This window comes from Hypanus sabinus, chromosome 9 (genome assembly GCF_030144855.1).
Source record: "Hypanus sabinus isolate sHypSab1 chromosome 9, sHypSab1.hap1, whole genome shotgun sequence".
Classification (NCBI taxonomy): domain Eukaryota; kingdom Metazoa; phylum Chordata; class Chondrichthyes; order Myliobatiformes; family Dasyatidae; genus Hypanus; species Hypanus sabinus.
Window position 1 is genome coordinate 51,935,138 of NC_082714.1, and position 19,866 is coordinate 51,955,003.

Genomic DNA, 19,866 nt, shown 5'->3' on the forward strand with positions numbered 1-19,866 from the left:
CCTTGAGTGCTCTGGTTTCCTCACACAGTCCCAAGACGTACCGGGTAGGTTAACTGGACATTGTAACTCGTCTCGTGATTAGGTTCAGGTTAAATCAGGGCTGTCGGGGGTTGCTGGGGCAGCGTGACTCGAAGGGCCAGAAGTCCGACTCTGCCTTGTATTGCCAATAAATAAACAGAATTGGGGAGAAGGTGGAATGAGTAGGGACAGGAAGAGAAGCAGTGTGAGATATGGAGAGAAACAGTTTGAGATATGGAGAGAAACAGTGTGAGCTACGGAGACAGTGTGAGATATGGAGAGAAACAGTGTGAGATGTGGAGACAGTGTGAGATATGGAGAGAAACAGTTTGAGATATGGAGAGAAACAGTGTGAGATATGGAGAGAAACAGTTTGAGATATGGAGACAGTGTGAGATGTGGAGACAGTGTGAGATGTGGAGACAGTGTGAGATGTGGAGACAGTGTGAGATATGGAGACAACGTGAGATATGGAGAGGAACAGTTTGAGATATGGAGACAGTGTGAGATGTGGAGAGAACAGTGTGAGATATGGAGAGAAACAGTGTGAGATATGGAGAGAAACAGTGTGAGATGTGGAGACAGTGTGAGATATGGAGAGAAACAGTTTGAGATATGGAGACAGTGTGAGATATGGAGACAGTGTGAGATGTGGAGACAGTGTGAGATATGGAGACAGTGTGAGATATGGAGACAGTGTGAGATATGGAGAGAAACAGTTTGAGATATGGAGACAGTGTGCGATATGGAGAGAAACAGTTTGAGATGTGGAGACAGTGTGAGATATGGAGAGAGACAGTTTGAGATATGGAGACAGTGTGAGATATGGAGACAGTGTGAGATGTGGAGACAGTGTGAGATATGGAGACAGTGTGAGATATGGAGACAGTGTGAGATGTGGAGACAGTGTGAGATATGGAGACAGTGTGAGATATGGAGAGAAACAGTTTGAGATATGGAGACAGTGTGCGATATGGAGAGTGTGAGATGTGGAGACAGTGTGAGATGTGGAGACAGTGTGAGATATGGAGAGAAACAGTTTGAGATACGGAGACAGTGTGAGATGTGGAGACAGTGTGAGATATGGAGACAACGTGAGATATGGAGAGGAACAGTTTGAGATGCGGAGACAGTGTGAGATGTGGAGACAGTGTGAGATATGGAGAGAAACAGTGTGAGATACGGAGACAGTGTGAGATGTGGAGACAGTGTGAGATATGGAGACAACGTGAGATATGGAGAGGAACAGTGTGAGATGTGGAGACAGTGTGAGATATGGAGAGTGTGAGATGTGGAGAGAAACAGTGTGAGATATGGAGAGAACAGTGTGAGATATGGAGACAGTGTGAGATGTGGAGACAGTGTGAGATATGGAGACTGTGTGAGATATGGAGAGAAACAGTTTGAGATATGGAGACAGTGTGAGATGTGGAGACAGTGTGAGATGTGGTGACAGTGTGAGATATGGAGACAACGTGAGATATGGAGAGGAACAGTTTGAGATACGGAGACAGTGTGAGATGTGGAGACAGTGTGAGATATGGAGAGAAACAGTTTGAGATACGGAGACAGTGTGAGATGTGGAGACAGTGTGAGATGTGGAGACAGTGTGAGATATGGAGACAACGTGAGATATGGAGAGGAACAGTGTGAGATGTGGAGACAGTGTGAGATATGGAGACAACGTGAGATATGGAGAGGAACAGTGTGAGATATGGAGACAGTGTGAGATGTGGATACAGTGTGAGATATGGAGACAGTGTGAGATATGGAGAGAAACAGTTTGAGATACGGAGACAGTGTGAGATGTGGAGACAGTGTGAGATATGGAGACAACGTGAGATATGGAGAGTGTGAGATGTGGAGACAGTGTGAGATATGGAGAGAACAGTGTGAGATGTGGAGAGGAACAGTGTGAGATGTGGAGAGGAACAGTGTGAGATGTGGAGAGGAACAGTGTGAGATATGGAGACAATGTGAGATATGGAGAAGAACAGTGTGAGATATGGAGACAATGTGAGATATGGAGAGAACAGTGTGAGATATGGAGACAATGTGAGATATGGAGGTGTGGAGACAGTGTGAGATGTGGAGACAGTTGAGATATGGAGACAGTGTGAGATATGGAGAGAAACTGTTTGAGATATGGAGACAGTGTGAGATATGGAGAGAAACAGTTTGAGATACGGAGACAGTGTGAGATGTGGAGACAGTGTGAGATATGGAGACAACGTGAGATATGGAGAGTGTGAGATGTGGAGACAGTGTGAGATATGGAGAGAACAGTGTGAGATGTGGAGAGGAACAGTGTGAGATGTGGAGAGGAACAGTGTGAGATGTGGAGAGGAACAGTGTGAGATATGGAGAGAACAGTGTGAGATATGGAGAGAAACAGTTTGAAATATGGAGACAGTGTGAGATATGGAGAGGAACAGTGTGAGATATGGAGACAATGTGAGATATGGAGAGAACAGTGTGAGATACGGAGACAGTGTGAGATGTGGAGACAGTGTGAGATGTGGAGACAGTGTGAGATGTGGAGACAGTGTGAGATGTGGAGACAGTGTGAGATATGGAGACAACGTGAGATATGGAGAGGAACAGTGTGAGATGTGGAGACAGTGTGAGATATGGAGAGAGTGTGAGATGTGGAGACAGTTGAGATATGGAGACAGTGTGAGATATGGAGAGAAACTGTTTGAGATATGGAGACAGTGTGAGATATGGAGAGGAACAGTGTGAGATATGGAGACAATGTGAGATATGGAGAAGAACAGTGTGAGATATGGAGACAATGTGAGATATGGAGAGAACAGTGTGAGATATGGAGACAATGTGAGATATGGAGATGTGGAGACAGTGTGAGATGTGGAGAGAACAGTGTGAGATGTGGAGACAGTGTGAGATATGGAGAGAAACAGTGTGAGATATGGAGAGGAACAGTGTGAGATATGGAAAGAACAATGTGAGATATGGAGAGGAACAGTGTGAGATATGGAGACAGTGTGAGATATGGAGATAAAGGAAAGAAGAGTGTGATGAAAAGGTTGAAGAGATAAAGAGTGGAGAGAGAGAAGAATAGATCGCAAGAAAGACTGCAGAGAGGGAGGGATGGACAAAAGAAAGCAGACACAGCAGACCAGTGGCTAGGAGAATATATCCTAAGGCCCCTATTAAAACGATTTTTATGTATCCCCTCTATTTTCACTTGGTAAATAAATATCTCAGCAAGGGCGAAGGCCATCATTTCATTTTGCCAGTGCTACTACTTCATTTGCATCTTTGTGAAGACAGCAGCATTTACCTTGTAACTCTCATTCCGTAAGGCCTGAACTGGCAATCCTTGTTCCTCAGCATGAAGAAACACCACAAGTGCCTAAGGAGAAAAAAGAATTAATGCAGAGTGTCGCACTACCACATTAGACCCTCTAGGCAGCAGTTTGTGAGCTATGGCTGCAGAAAAGGCCAAACCACGTTGAACCCATGGACTAAGCCATGGTTGCAGCTTGTTGCAAGTTTTATAAGTGGGCATGGGGTAGTTTCTGACTGGAAGCACCACTGCTCCCAGTATACTGGGCCACTGTGACCAGCTGGCATTAGACAGGGACTGGAGCTCCCACATGTTTTTCTGCAGGATAACCTAGAGGGATAGGGTGGGGGGGTGGGGTTTGGTGTTGGAGTTGGAAGGTGACTAGTGGTAAGGAAGAATATACATTGGGCTGAGGGAGGGTGGCCAGTAGTCAGGAGCTGTCTGGTAGGTGGCTCACATTAGTGCAGTTCATGGTAATTAATTTTGAAGGACAGTCAGAAATAGTTGTCAACGCTTTTCTCAATGTAATAAAATGTAAAATGGGTCTTGAGAAGTCATTGTTGAACAGAAACATTTAAGAACTTCTGGTTTAAGCTGACATTTTAGTGCAGATAGTAGAGGTGTCACACTGTCAGACAATTCAGGTGGGTCTAACACAGGTATGGGCACTATTATGAGGAAAGTTTTCTTATTACAAAACCACATTTATCACTTTCTAAACACAATCCTACAAAACAACAGGGGGATTATTCATTTAATGTAATAATCTGTAATTGTTTTATGGTCATCAACTGTGGAATTGGAGGGTGTGAAATCTGGTGTAGGACTGTGTCAAATGACAGTTCACGTGCTTAGTGTCAAAATGCAGGTTGCATTAAATCTGGAACCACAAAGTTGGAGATGTCACAATGGGGAAAATGGGAAAAGAGGCAATACAGGCAGTGCTGGCATATTTGTTCTACATGTTGGAGACACATTAGCAGCTGGGAGATAAGGTTTAATAGGTATTTTGAAATGGACAAACAGTCAACAAAAGCCAACATAGTAACATACAGTACTTTCAAAGACAAAGATGAACAGACATACATTAACTGACAGGTGTGAATTTGGGAGGAAAGAAGAAACAGGAAAGAGATGTCAGGTTGAATTGGTCACCTGTTGTACAATCTGGTCAGAATTCTTGGTATGGAACTTACATCCTGAGCATCAAAGGACCTGACAAACTCAACTCAGAATTAGTTTACTGCTAATAACAAGCACACTTTATCACAGGATGACTAGGCATCCTGATTATTTGGCATCATCCATGTATTACAAGCTTTGTTCAATCAAGAAACTGTTGCCATGCTGAGAGTTTACACATGACATCTGGTCATTTAGAATGACAAGAGTTTAGTGAAAATTGTAAGTAGTTTGCAGTATAATAGCATATGTGTGAAATATAACAGGAGGTGTGTATGCAATAGCTGGCTGGAGTTTCAGCAGCAGATTGGTGCTTCTGCCAATGCATCAATAGCCATCATCACAGTGAGCACTGGCCAAAGGCACCTTCTTGTCCTTTTCTCCAAGCAAGCATAGTCTTTGGCTGCTCCTCCTGCGCCAGGGGGGCGATGAGCATTGGAGACATGGGTGGGTGTGAGTTAGGGAGGGAGGAAAGTACAGAAAGGAGGACCTGTGTGCTTGCCTCTGACATCGCTCCTTGTTCATCCCCACACCCCGTTTCTGCTATCATACCTTCTGTACCCAAGCCCCCTTTCCCTTTCCTTTAGTAACTGCTCTGAAGCGTGATCACTTGAGGACACGTAGATTGATAAGAGACAACTAACCATTGCAGCTAGGAAATCCACCTATGGTCTACCTATGCATATTCTGAATAAAGTACTCAAATCAGCCATTAAGTATTAAATCAAACTGAGCATCGTCCCCGTTATTAATGAAAGGGTACAGGTACAGGGGCCAGCCATGGCACATCTGTGATGAGTGCCAAGAGTTGACTAGAAGCACATCCATGTTTTTCACTCCACCAGCCTCCACATTCAACAGTTCATCCTCCATAATTTATTAAACCTCCAAGGTGATCCCACCACCAGATATGTCTCCCCTACTCCCTGTTCAGAAGTACTGAGATCTGCTTTACCAACTTTCCCTATCATAAAACCTGCAGGAGTTTCAACAGCTGCCTTTTTAACTCATCCATTCCTGTAATCCAAACAGTCCTTCCAGGAAAAGTGGCGATTCAGATCTCCTTCTTCCACGCAAGTATCTTACAACAGATTGTGCTCTCCTCAGGACTGAGAAAACCAATCACAGACTGAGAACAACTTTGTTTGGTGTGCAAAGTTATCCTGAGAGTCCAGTTGCTTGTCACCTCAAATCTCCATTCTCTAATCTGAGCTGTGTCTTTGATATCTCACACTGTCCTAATAAACGTACACTTGAGCAGTCTGTCATCTTCCAGACTCACCACTGAAGTTCACAACCTCACGAACAGCATTCAGCTTCACTTTTCTCTTTTTCACTGGCATTTCAGGCTTCATTCGCTTCTTCCTAATTCACCCTAGACTCACCTTTTGTCATTTAGTACACTTTGCTCGCCTCTCCGCTAGCATCTTCACTTCTTATGTCACCCTCTCTCAGACTCCTTCCCCTTCCTTTGTAAATTTCAATTTAGCTCATTCACACTTATCCCAGTGCTAATGAAAGGTTGTAGACCTGCTACTTTCTGCATGGATGCTGCTTGAATTGCAGAGTCTTTCCAACATTTTCCGTTTTTATTAGGAGTGAATTCCCCTGGAGAAAATGTTTATAGAATTATGAAGTGGTGCAAGCAGACCGTTGAAGACAAAGTGTTACTTGAGAAGGCCATGAGGTAACTGTGGGTAAATCTCATTTCTACACAAAATGACCTGAAGAAATGAACTTGAACCCATAATGAACTTTGCAGCCATTTGCAAAGCAGTGTCTTATTCACTAAACATTATTATTCACTGACGTTGAAATTGTTTTGGGCAAATGACATGTAAAGCCACTGAAGCCTCCCTCACCTGCTTCTTCAACAGCATGTGTTCAAAGGACTTGTTCCTCAGCTTAGTTATGGCTATGGAGCTCAGTCTACGTGCATGCGCTATTTTGTATTACTACACATGCTACTACCCCTAGCATCAAACACACCCTTACTGAAAGAATGGGTCCTTACTTTGCACACTTGCTATCTGGTCACCCTATTCCAGCAGGAAATCCAATATAAGACAGTAGAAGCAGCCTAGAGCAGACGAGAACAAAGACATCTTCAGACCAAGAAAAAAAATCATGGACTTCAGGCATAAACTTTTCATCTCACAGGAATGTAGGCTGAGTTTTAATCCTGTTAACTCTGATAGACATTCACTGGGACTCGTTACCCCAAACTTTACAGGTAATATAACCTCAGTGTAGAGTCACAGCACGGGAAAGCCAAGTTCAACCCTGACCTCGGGTGTGTGGAGTTTGCATGTTCTCCCTGTGATCATGTGAGTTTCCTTAGTGTTCTCTGATTTCCTTCCACATCCCATAAAAGTGCTGGCTGGTAGATTAACTGGCCTCTTAAAAATTGCCCCAGTGTGCAGATGAGTGGAAGTACCTAGAGGGAGCTGATGAGAAGGTACTGTTAGGATTCGTGTCTATTCCAGAGTTGACCAGCAGGGGGCAGACAGAGTTCCCTAAGGGTTTTTTCCCTTTGGGTAAAAGGGGTTCCCTAAGGGTCTGATTGGACTCTATTCTTATTGATCATTGGCTGCACATGTTCCCAATTATCATTTGTCTGTCTAAACCCTACTTCCTGTATCTTACTTGCTTAGTCTTATAGTGTGATCTTGTGAGAAGCAAGAGCATGCACGCGTGCATGTTTTTTAAATGCCTGCTTACCTCCTGCCTTTCTGGATCCTACTTGTGCATCCAGATCTTGGATTGCTGCGTTTTTGAGTTGGACCGGTGGCCTGTTTTTGCCCATCTTGGCTACAAGAAAGTAAAGCTTGCTTTTGAACCTGCACATCAGCTACATCGTGGTTTCTGCAGTTGGGTTCTCTCACAGTCCTCAGTGTTGGACTTTCAACCCAGCAGTCAGATTTTAATCCCCAATCGGGCTATTTCCCTTACATGTAGGGAGAATAAAAATGGAATTAAAACAGGATTAATGTAAATGGTGGTCAACGGTTAACACAGACCTGATGGGCTGAAGGGCCTGTTCCTTTGCTGCATCTCTCTGATGCTGTGACTCCAAGCTACCACTTTATTTCTAATTTGTGTTCACTGTTACTGGACAAATTACTCACTTTTAACTAAAAGGGCATCAGCCAAATAATTACGAACAAAGAACCATATCCAAGTTAAAACCTTTCCTCAGCCACACATCTGCTTCGCTTTGTGTGCTTCATAGAAACCTGTTTATAATGCGGCAAGCGTAAAAATTGCCCATAAGAATGATTCTTAACTAGTGAAGCAACCATTTAAGGAACCCAAGTTATTAATCTGTACACTAAACTGATGTTTAGAGACTGAAGATAGAGATAAGCTGGACACACAGTGGAACAACATGTAATGTGAAAATGAGTTGTTTCTTTTGGTGGAGTACTAAGTGTCCACTGGTGGTCAGTGCCAGGATGCAATGGATACAGATGCAGTCATTTGCCACATAGAAATCTTAGCACAAATTGGGAATGGGCTGGTGCAAGTGTTGGTGACTGGACCCCGTTCTGTGTTCTAACCTCCAGAGTAAAGTGAAATCGCTCGTAGAATTCAGCAGACACCCCAGTATTTGTAGCCAATGCTTCAGCAATCAAATCCAACAGCAATTTCCACAGAGTAGTCAATATCCTGGAGAAAGACAGAAAAATCCATTGGCAGGGATGCCAGGAAGAAGCATTGAGTTTGGTTTGGTTGAAAGGGTCAAACAGTGGATCTTTACCTCTTGAGTCATTGGGACAGATTCTTTTCAAGGTGCCCTTAATATTAAAATATTCTTCAACAATTTCATTCAAAGTATGGACTAAATATAGAGTAAACCTCATAAATTTTGAAAAAAAATTGCATATGTTGGGACTTTGGACAAAGCGTTTCTGCCCAGAAACGTTAACTTCATTTTCCGGCATATTGTGTTTTTGTCTAACATAGAGTGAAGCTTGCTTTATACCAAGCCGTTCTCTCCAAATTGGGTAGAGCATAGAGATTTTACTTCACTGTCCCATCAGACAGTGTGTCGTCATGTACAGCATTCTCTCAGAGCTGATATGAAGTAAGGCTGATCTGGTTGTCAGTCTGTATTGGGTTGGAATCCATGTTCCAGAAGATAATAGAATTTAAACAAGTGAATTGTTCAATTGCTCCAGTATAAGTCTCAAACACATCAGGTTGACTTTAAACCAATAACTCCTAATCCACATGACCTGTCTATCTGACATTACAACAATGACTACACTTCAGAAATACTTGGTGTATTTCAGTGCAACAACTTCCAGGTTATTAATACTCAGTGTAAATACCTTGGAAGGGGTTGAGGGTATGAAAGTCTCTACAGAAATAATATTGTTTTCTGTTATCGATTTGGATCTTGTTGAACTTACTTACTTGCAGAGGTTCTCCTGCACAAGCCATTCACTGAGGATTATTAGATTGTCATCCAGCAATTTCATCAGTGGAGACACCGCCTTCAACAAGACAGATACAGGTGTGGGTAAGCGCATTGCAGTCAGGCCTAATCTACCTTGACGCGATATTTTCAGAGACACATACGCGATCAAACACCACCGAAAACTTGACTCATTTTCCAAATATTACCTTCCTCGCCCAATCTCTCAATCCCCATCTCATCCATCCATTATTCCCAGCCCCCTCCTCCTCTGAGCTCTCAGCATAAACTGTGGATCAGTTTCTTGTGTAATGAGGCTGAGACCCATGATGGGTGAACTGATCCACTTCATTCGGTGCCCAGATGTGTGAGGACAAGAGATGGAGCCTGCCCCTGCTGAAGAGTGGTTCCTAGGTAATCTACCATGACAGTCTCACCAAGTCACGTACATCATCAGGCTGGATGGAATCTGGAGACAAGCTAATATGTTGAATGTACTTTCGCAAGTCAAGGACCATCTGCAAAACAATCCACAGAAAATAGTGTTAGACTGGCGAATGAGAAACTTGCATGTTCCCACCAGGATATCCTCTTTACTTGAGGGTGCAGACCAGTTTGATGCTTCGATTCGGTGGGTAGAGGCTCACCTCTGAACTCCGAACATATCAAATCCCAGTCCCACAGAACAAGGTGAACCCCAGCTGATTCACAACTGGATCAAAACAATCTTGGCCAAATTAGCCCAATCTCCAGAGGGTCAAATTGATCTCCATTAAGTCACAGTGAACCACAAACAGAAATGCCACTTGATGAGATCAAGTGAGGTTATCCTGACTACATGAAACTGGTCTACATTGGATCTGGTGCTCAGCAGATTAAACAGATTCCTGCTGTATCAGATTGATCCTGACAGACCACACCAGCTCTATTGGAACAAATTACCTCCATTGGATCAAACAGGCTCCACCAGATCAATCAATCTCTGATAGATCAAAATGTTGCCATTGATCCTATAACTGGATTGAATGAAGCCCCATTGAACCGCTAAATCTTCATCATGTAAAGTTGACTCTTACTGGGCCAGACCCAAATGCTGCCCACTGGATGTACTGGGTGCAAATGGACCAGAAGAAACTGATCCCCATTGAGCAGGCTGGTCCCAGCTGGATTGAAGCAGTCGCCACTGTGACAAATCTATTCCCAGCAGATCGAGCTATGCTCCAGTAGTTTAAACTACATCAAGCTTCATCAGACCGTGAGGACTCCTGCTGTTTGCTCCAAATTCCACCACTGTTGTCATTCCCCACGGGATCAGCATGCTTCCTGTCCCAATCTTATCTGTGCAGGCTTTCCCCTTGTTCTAATTGTGCCACGCTGCTCACCTTCTCCACCACCTGGTTGATCATGTAGTTGGACTGCCGCTGCATGCCCGCGTTGATGCTCTGCAGCTGGGTGTCCAGGGCTCGCTGCACCTGCTGCTTCCCTTCCAGCCCACAGAGCTGCTCCACCGACATCGCCACCTCCTGCCATTGCAACTCCTTCGGCAGGTTCCAAATGTACTTGTGCACGTGCTCGATGTTATTCAGGACAATGCACAGCTGAGGAAGCGGAAGGAAAACAACCATGAGAAGGAGGAGGAGTGGCAAGACCAATACAGAGATGGGAATCGGCGGGATAAGGGCAGGATACAAGACACCGGGCAGAGCGTCAGCACTTGGTTATTCAGTTCATTTCTTGCAGAAGCTGAATTCCCTCAGTAAAATCAAACAGGTAATAGGTTGTCCTGCCATACAGCAGGAAGAAGAGCCTTCAGTCCATTGAGTCCATACTGTCAAGCACCCATTTAGACTAATCCCATCTTATTGTTTTCACATTCCCTCACTAGCACACTTGGAGCAATTTACAGTGGCCAATTAATGGGCCATCCTGCATCGTTGGGACCTGGGTGGAAACTGGGGAACTGGGAGGAGCCCCACATGGTCACAGGTAGAACATGCAAAGTCCACACACAGACAAGGTCAGGAGGTCAACACCAAACCTGGGTCACAGAAGCTGAGAGGTCACTGTGCTATGCTGGAGCTGGAGGGTTAATATCAAGATGGTGGCCTCTTATAGTGAATGCTGAGATGGTTGCCATGGTAATGTAGTGCCCTCTGTGAGGAGTTTGTGAACTTTCTCCCTGTGACAGCATGGGTTTTCACTGGGTTCTCCAATCTCCTCCCGCAGTCCAAAGACCTACAAGCTAATATGTTCATTGGTCATTGTAAGTTGTCCTTTGATCAGGCTAACAGGTGGGTGGCTAGGCAATGCGGCTCATTGGGCTGGAAGGGCCTGTTCCGTGCTGTATCTCGTAAAAGTAGTTTGTCATATTGTCAGGGTCCTAGTAATAGGAACTGCTGTAGTTCACAGACTCCATCCTAATCCCAAACTGATCTTTGCTGCAAACTCTAATTTAAGGGTTAAGAGGCAGAAGAGGGAGGGTGTTTCTGTTCAAGGCACCACCGGGTACGGAGAGGTTTTGTGGGTAATGGGTGAATTGAGCTTGGGTTGGGGGTGTACCATTCTTACACCCTGGCACCTGCTCTCCACTCACCATTTCTCGATTAATTACAAGCAGGAGAAGTCGGACAAGTCAGACCATTTCCAGAAGGTGTTTTAATAATTTAAAATAAATGGAATCCTCATTTTATAAACAGGTTTGCAGCATTAAATGTGACTGGAGGATCTCTCCAGATCTTCAGAAAGTTGGAAGCTAAAAGGAGACCTGGAGAGGTTGGAAGATATGGTAACATAACTTGACTGTTTTTCTGGAGGAACAGAAGTACTTGCTTTGAAACCAAGTTCTGTCAGTCCACGCACACTCCCGTGAATCTTCCTGGACTCACAACATGGTCTGACCCCATCTCAGCCAATTAGAAGCCAAGCAAGTTAATTAAGCTGACCGAAGGGGCCCACCATTTTCACTAAAAGCTTGTGTTGTACCCTTAGAACCAGGAATACAATAGAGCTAAAGCACTCAGCTTGCCTCTGTGCCTCCAAAGCTGCCTAGAGCCAACAGCATAAGCTATTTATCTGCATCAGCTTCCCACCGACTCGGGATGAAGAGGTCCGGTGTGCTATAGGACAGGAATGATAAATAGGCGTTAGGCAAATTGGTATTCTGTACAGTGGAGTCAATTGGGAAATGGTTTGCCCGTTAGGGATTCTATTCACTGGATATAAATGGAAAGGGCTTTGACCAGTTGGAGTTCTGTATAGTGGAACTGAGTGGGAGGAATTGGGTTCATTGGGATTTTGTGTATTAACAGTAAACAGGAGGTGGAATTCTATCTGGAGTCAAGGGCTATACTACACGATATCTGAAATAAAGAATAAGATGTGATTTATTGGATTCCTTCATATTGACAAGGGTTTGTCAGTGCTCACCTGTTGTGTAATTTTCTTCTGATCATCTGATTTTTGTCTGATCATTTCTGAGTACATCACAGCTGCATTGCAAATGTCCTGGAAAAAGACATTGAAGTGTTAGTCTATTTGAATCAGAGGTTCTATAAGGAGAACCAACCATTGGTACCTACTTACTGCCAATCCTGCTGTTTATCCAGTATTTATTTCCAGATTTCAGCAACTGCAACATCAGTTCTACATCTCCTGTGGATAACTATTGAGGTCTGCAGATAATGAGCCTTCCACCACTCTCTCGAAGCCACTTTAAACAATGGCGTCAGTCAGTCTCCCCATCACCAGCATTCCCTCTGTTCCTCCTAACTCTCTACAATAAAGCATACTTTTTTAAACAACACACCCTACTTTAGACAAAATGTCATCAATCTGAAATGGTTCCTCTCCGCACTGATGCTGCCCGACTTGCTCGTCATCCCCGGCATTTTCTGGGTTTATTTTGGATTTTCAGTGTCTCGCTTTTGACTGGTGCTGGGAATGCTGCTTGCAGAGTATCCAATCCGGATACTAAACTAATCCCCTGATTCCAAGTCTATTGTACCACACTCACGCAGCTCATTGGAATAATCTGAACTAGCAGAAAGCTAGAGCGGCTGCAGTTTGAATGTGTATTTGCCTTTCACACAGAAACCTTGCGAAGCATGTGACACAGAACAACTTAAACCAGTGAAGGATAGCTGCTGAACTGTTACTTTCTGCTTAAGTCAAGATTGAGAGAAGTGGGCATAAGGGACCATGAAATATTTGTAGGTCATGATCCAGTCTGAGTCAACTGAAGTGACAACTAACTAGACTGAACAAGATTGAATGGAGCTCTTGGAAACCATGCAGATTACTCTCTGTAATCAGCAGCTCAGGTTAGTTAAGCAACCATCTTTGGTGTCTCTCTTGTGAGTTTTATTCACTTCTCAGCCTCTTTATTCCAGTTTCTTCACTCCAGCCAGAGAATCTTATCACTGGTTAAACAGGAGGAGAAGATCCCAGCAGGCTAATGTGTTCCAGATCCCAACAGGCTAATGTGTTCCAGATCCCAACAGGCTAATGTGTTCGAGATCCCAGCAGGCTAATGTGTTCAAGATCCCAACAGGCTAATGTGTTCGAGATCCCATCAGGCTAATGTGTTCCAGATCCCAACAGGATAATGTGTTCCAGATCCCAACAGGCTAACGTCCTCGAGATCCCAGCAAGCTAATGTGTTCAAGATCCCAGCAGGCTAATGTGTTCGAGATCCCAGCAGGCTAATGTGTTTGAGATCCCAGCAGGCTAATGTGTTCAAGATCCCAGCAGGCTAATGTGTTCGAGATCCCAGCAGGCTAATGTGCTCGAGATTCCAGCGGGCTAATGTGCCTGGTTTGCTCTGTCTTTCTACACAGTATTGGGAGGAATCAGCGCGGTTACTCACATCAGTGATCTTTGTTACAAACACAAAAGCTCCCATTGGGTCAGGCCAGGCCAGCTGTAGCCAGAAGCTCTTGATCTGACTGAAGCAGGTCACCACATCAACTGCTGAGCTGCTGTGCTTGGACAGTGTGTCGACAGGATCAAGCTGAGAAAGAAAACCACAAACGTTCACCGTCATTACCAGCAGAAAGAAGAACAGGGCAGCACAGAATTCACCAGCAGACAGAATCATTCATTCAACACACACAGCCCTATTGCTTGCTCCATCCAAACTTTGAATCACCTGCCATTTCCCATCCGCATCCTCCCTTGTCAAGAAGTCTACCCTCCCTCTGATTCTCCTTTGTTGTGCTCCTTCAAAGAAAAAATGTAACCATACAGCACAGAAAGAAGCCCATCTTTCCATGATGGCTTTACTAATCATGAAGTCAACTTAAAAATAATCCCAACTGCCTGTACATTGATCAATATTCTTCCATTCCCTGCCTGCTCATATGCCTGTCTAATTCCTTTTAAATATTACTATTGTTTCTGCTTTCACCTCCTCTCCTGGCAGTACTTTCCAGGCACCCGTTACAAAAAACTTGCTCTCAAATCTTCTTTAAACTTTTTTTTCACCTTAAATCTCTGCCCTCTAGTATTTGACTCCTCCAGCCTGGGAAAAAGACTGACTTTCTACGTTGGTCATGTTCTATCAGTTTGCACACCAGCATCTGGCGCTCCAGAGAAAACCTTTCCTTATTGCCAGACCTCTCTAATCCAGGCAAAATCCTGGAGAATCCCTCTTGCATTCTCTCGGAAACTTCCACATCTCTCCTGTATTGCAACAACCAGAACTGCAACAATGTTCCAAATGCAAAGTTTTATATGGCTACTCAAAGTCCTGACTGCTAACGGAATGTATACCATAAACCTTCTTTACCACCCTAAATACTTGTATCACTAATTCAGGGAGCAACTTCCTAGCTCTTTGCTTCATCCCTCCCCCTCCAAGTTTCACCCATCATCTGGTGGTTCTCTCTTCCCTCCCCGTACGTTTTAAGACTTTTTCTCCAGTCCTGCCGAAGGGTTTCAGCCCGAAATGTCAACTGTACTTTTTTCCCATAAACGCTGACCGGCCTGCTGAGTTCCTCCAGCATTGTGTGTATGTGTGTTGCTCGGATTTCCAGCATTTGCAGATTTTCTCTTGTTTTACACACTCATTTTGTACTACAGTTCACTGATGTGAGTGAGTGGAACCTGCTAGCACAATTGTCAGCTGAGTGCAAGAGGAAGGGAAGAGCAAAAGGCCTACCTCATCAAAAACATGAAAAGCTGTTTGCTGATTCCATTTACCTTCTCAAGTCATTTACCTGATCCACCATCACCGCCTTCGTGATTCGTTCACATGCCTTCTCATAAACAATGTGTAGCCACTTGTTAATAGATATCTGGAACCAATCATGGAAATTCCCGAGTCCCAGATCTGAGTCCCTGGAGAGGTGGAGATAAACAGATTTAAGGCCTGAACAGGATGCAGTATTACAATTCTCCCTGCTAGGTCTTCGGGATCTGATGATAGACCAACCCCTGCTCGTTGGAATCAGCATGACATGATTCTCTGCTGAGTGGGATCTGTGTGTTTGATCATTCCCGTTGGGTGGGACCCAGTATGGGATTGCTGCTCTTCTTCACCCATAGGGAGATGCTGCTTCAGCTCAATGTTTCTTTGAACAGTACTGCACCTGAGATATAAAATCACCTGTATATAAAATCAGAGCGGATTTTATATGCAGTTGTAGAAAGTCCTTAGACTCACATCCTTCTGTAATGAGTGCTACCATTGGGCTATGATCGACATCCACATATGACATACATTTCTGGACATTTCACTTTTGGAAAGGTATCGTGGCCTTGGAAGAGACGCCGAGAAGATCACCTGGAATGGCCCTGGGGATGAGGGACTTCAATGTGGAGCAGCCAGGATTGTTTTTAGATGAGAGCAGGTTGAGAAAATTTCATAGAGGTGGCTCAAATGGAGTAATGTTAAAAGATCAAAACGGCATGCATATGGACACACAATTTAGGAGCATGAGTTGGCCACTCGATCTCTCAAGTCTGCTACACATTTTCTAAGATCAGGGTTTATCTGATTGTCATCCCATCTTTGCGTTGAAGCTTCTCCCTTTTCACCCCCTTATTTATCAAGAATCAATATGGTTCTCTCTTAAAAGTTATCAAAAATGTTGGTTCCATCACAGGGAAAGACTGTTACAAAGACTTGTAGCCCTTCAAGAGAAAAAGAAGTTCTATCTTAAAGGATGATCCTTTATTTTTAAACAGTGAACCTCATTCCAGATCATTCACAAAATGATATGCCCTCTGAGTGTTCACACCAGGAAAATCTTTGGTTAGTATGGTCCCCTTACTGCATAAACTATTATTCACACTCACTGTCACTCCCTATGACTTAGAGCATTTCATCCCAGGTACTGTATTGAAGGAAAATGTTGCATCTTGTGTAAATATCATTCCAGTCTCCCAAATTCCCAGTTCTGTTGATAATGCTACTTTCTACATCACAGTACTTTGATCTCTCTTTTTCCTCAACTGCTTGTAACCTTCCACCATGGTTGACAAGATATTCAGCCATGCCTGTTCTATTGCCCAAACCCACCTTCAGTTGTTGTAGTTCCACACTATGGAGCATCCACCATAATATCTGAATCCTCCAGCCTTATGCCTTCTCTAAAAGCTCTTCCCCTCCCCTCCTCCTTAAAGTTATTGAAAGAACTGTTCCTTCCTGAATCTCTGATTCAGTCTTCCCTTTCATCTTCTGCTTACTATGCACATGCGGGGCAATACCCATTTACCTCCAAGCATATCAGATGAAGGCAGGATTCACTTGCTCTTCAAATTGAGCATTCTACTGTTAGTGCTCACTCTGTGGTTTACATTACATTGGGAAATGCAGAGTGGGTGACATTTCTGCAGGAAACTTCATTCAGAGCACAAGTTCCACCCAGACTTTCAGCTGGCTGTTACTTTACCTCTCAATTTCTCTCTGACACGTCTGTCTTTGTCCTCCTGCACTATTTCAATGAAACTTAAGTAACAACACCCAATCTTCCTGCTAAGGTGGCATCACAGCCTGGTATGGAAACACCAATGCCTCTGAGCAGAAAGTCCGACAGAAAGTAGTGGATTTGGCTCAGTACATCACAGCTGAAGTCCTCCCACCCACTGAGCATATCTATTTGAATTATTATCATAGGAAAGCAGAATTCATCAAAGAGATCCCCACCACCCAGGTCATGCTCTCTTCTCACTGCTGCCATCAGGTAGAAGGTACAAGGGCCTCAGGACTTGCACCACCATTTCCAAAAGGGGATAACTAAACTCAGCTTCACTTGCCCCATCATTGAAATGTTCCCACAACATGTAATCTCATTTTCAAGGACCCTTTATCTCTTTACCTTATGTTCTCATTATTTATTTATATTTGCATTTGCACAGTTTGTTGCCTTCTGCACTCTGGCTGATCTTTCATTGATCCTGTTATTGTTACTATTCCATAGATTTGCTGACTGTGCCCACAGGAAAATTAATGTCAGGGTTGTATACGGTGACATATATGTACTTTGATAACAAAATTTACTTTGAATATTGAATGGACTTCCAGACTGAACATTGAATTCAACACTTACAGATAATCAGCACATTTTTCATTGCTCATTTTCAATAATTATCATTTTGGGGGTAGTTTTATATTTTATTCATCTTCTGCTTCTCAAGCTCCAGATACTTTCTATTTTTCACCGATGCCTTGACCACTCTTTCTCACCTGGCTCCATCACCACTTTGATCATTCATTCATTTCTATCCTCTCCCTTCACAGAGACCCCTCTCTGCTTCCTCCCCCATTCTCTGCACTCTGAAGCTTGTTTTATTTCCTAGTCCTCATAAATGATCAGCAACCTGAAACATTAATGCTTTCTCGCTGCAACCCTCTGATCTTCCAAGTAATTTAAAATAGTTGTAGCTTCAGTCAACTCACTTCAACGGCAGGAATTCCCTGAAGTGTTTAATTTCCTTCAGAGACAGATATAGCTCGAACAGTGTCTCTGCAATTTGCTGGCTCATCATTGACCTCTCCTGTTCCATGGCTGCTCCCAGCTCCTCCATTACTGTCAAGACATCATCTGCAATCTGCGGGAGGCATCAAACAGCAAGCTTAGGAAATCAGTTCGTGACTCAGCTAGAGACTAGGATGCAGTTTGAAAAGAGCCAAGATTCTCAGGTGGTCCTGTGTCACAGTCTTGTGGGGTTCTGCCTCCTCAGTGGAGAAGGAGCCTACCAGAAACAGAAACTACTCTGACGGATTTAATAACATGATGATGACAGGAGGGAGTTGTACGACAGGACCAATGCTCTGATTCTGAATGCGGTAAGTTCTTATCAAGCCCAAGTTGTTCATTTGCAATGAACAGTAGCCATACTGAGTAGGTCCCATCCACTCATTGTGAGAGTCAGGTACACAGCTGTCCAAAATCATCCACCCATTCCGAAAAACCTAAATGAGGAGATGGGAGATGCTGTCAAGGTAATGTAAAGGTCATGGTGGAACAAAACTACACTGGGAGATCATCAAATGAGGTGTGTCATAGGAGGAATGTAATGCCTGGGTCTCAGTTTGCTGATGTTCACACATTGTCTCAATTTGGAAAAGTCTTTGGCTGCAGGCTGATCTTTCACAAATGGGGTGCTCAATCCTCACAATACAGGCTCACCAGCAAAGCCTCCGTGGTGGAGAAGGATGGGGCCAATGCTGAGAAACTCATTTGTGAAAAGGCGGGGGACTTCCTCTCAGGGTATCTAAGGTTAGTCCCAATCTGTCCAATGGGGAGTTCACCCTCACACGGGGCTTACTCTATAATTCACTCACACCCATTGGGGGCTATCTCTGGGTGACTCTCACATGGGATGGGGGCTTACTTCACAGCAGATTCAGTCTCTGATATTCTCGGTATCCTTACCAGTTTCTCCAGCTGCTGGTAAGTCAAACTAAAGTACTCAATCTTCACAACACTAGAAACAGAAAGACATTCTTTTAAGATTACAAGGAACAGCAGCTCAGTGCAGTTAAAACCCCTTAAGAAGTTCATCCACACATCTGTATGAACATCTCTCTGGCATACCTCATTACCCCCTGACAAAGACTGAGGCATAATGTCAAGCTGGTAAAGTGGGATCGGCTCAGGGCAGGGCTCCAAGAACACAAGGAATTACTACTGTGTGCAAAGGAGAAGTTCAATCTGCACCAACACCTCATGCTCCATCCCTGTCTCGTGACCACCGCCTCACTGTCTCACCAAAGCCCGTCCAACCTCATCCTCCCCTCCTTCACCCACTCCGAACCCACCAAAGAATAAGAAAATAATCCACAATAAATCCAAAGAGGTTTTTAGATAAGCAACCCAAAGCAGAAGCACTGGATGATCTGGTGAATTATGTGTCCTCAAATGGGACAGAGGTATTGCTACGGTGTATGTCTTGTAGTGGTGGATTGGGGAAGCTCTACCATGTACCTCACTCATACTGCAGTATAGTTTTACTTCACAGCACCGGTCAAGTACAAGATACAGTTTCCTCTATCCTTAATTTAATCTCATAAAGTAATTGAAATGCTATAAAAAAAGCTAAAATGCTTACCTCATAAATATTTTGCCGTAGAGTTTTTGTTTTTTGCGCAAATCTGTGCAAACGGTGTCAACCAACAAGACCAGAGCCCTCAGCCGAGCCTGATCTGACTGAAATTTAAAGACAATGTTTTACAATGCAAGGAATCTTCCATTTCCACTTCACACCCCTCAAACCCAAATCACTCCAAAATCTCTCCCCTTGACCTGTCCTCTGCCCCAAGCACAGCTCACCCCCTAAATCCCAAAATGCCCCCATTCTGAACACAAATCATCCCCCAAAACTCAACCTGCAATCCACCCCAGACCCAGATTATTCCACAAACATACCTCACTCTTCCAAACGTAATTCAACCAATTCTGATGAATGATCATTTTTCTGAAACATTAACTCC

At 43.9% G+C, this 19,866-nt stretch overlaps 1 protein-coding gene across 1 annotated transcript in view; it reads right to left on the bottom strand.

Annotated features, from left to right (window-relative positions):
* Nucleotides 1-19,866, bottom strand: part of baiap3 (BAI1 associated protein 3) — a 222,272-nt gene that overhangs the window by 9,932 nt on the left and 192,474 nt on the right. The window contains exons 19-29 of the mRNA XM_059978679.1: nt 19,485-19,582; nt 18,809-18,860; nt 17,830-17,981; nt 15,146-15,266; nt 13,795-13,938; nt 12,357-12,434; nt 10,313-10,528; nt 9,380-9,448; nt 8,930-9,009; nt 8,071-8,179; nt 3,323-3,394 (exon numbers count right to left, since the gene is read on the bottom strand). Coding sequence (XP_059834662.1) covers nt 3,323-3,394; nt 8,071-8,179; nt 8,930-9,009; nt 9,380-9,448; nt 10,313-10,528; nt 12,357-12,434; nt 13,795-13,938; nt 15,146-15,266; nt 17,830-17,981; nt 18,809-18,860; nt 19,485-19,582 — 1,191 coding nt within the window. The remainder of the gene's footprint in view (nt 1-3,322; nt 3,395-8,070; nt 8,180-8,929; nt 9,010-9,379; nt 9,449-10,312; nt 10,529-12,356; nt 12,435-13,794; nt 13,939-15,145; nt 15,267-17,829; nt 17,982-18,808; nt 18,861-19,484; nt 19,583-19,866) is intronic.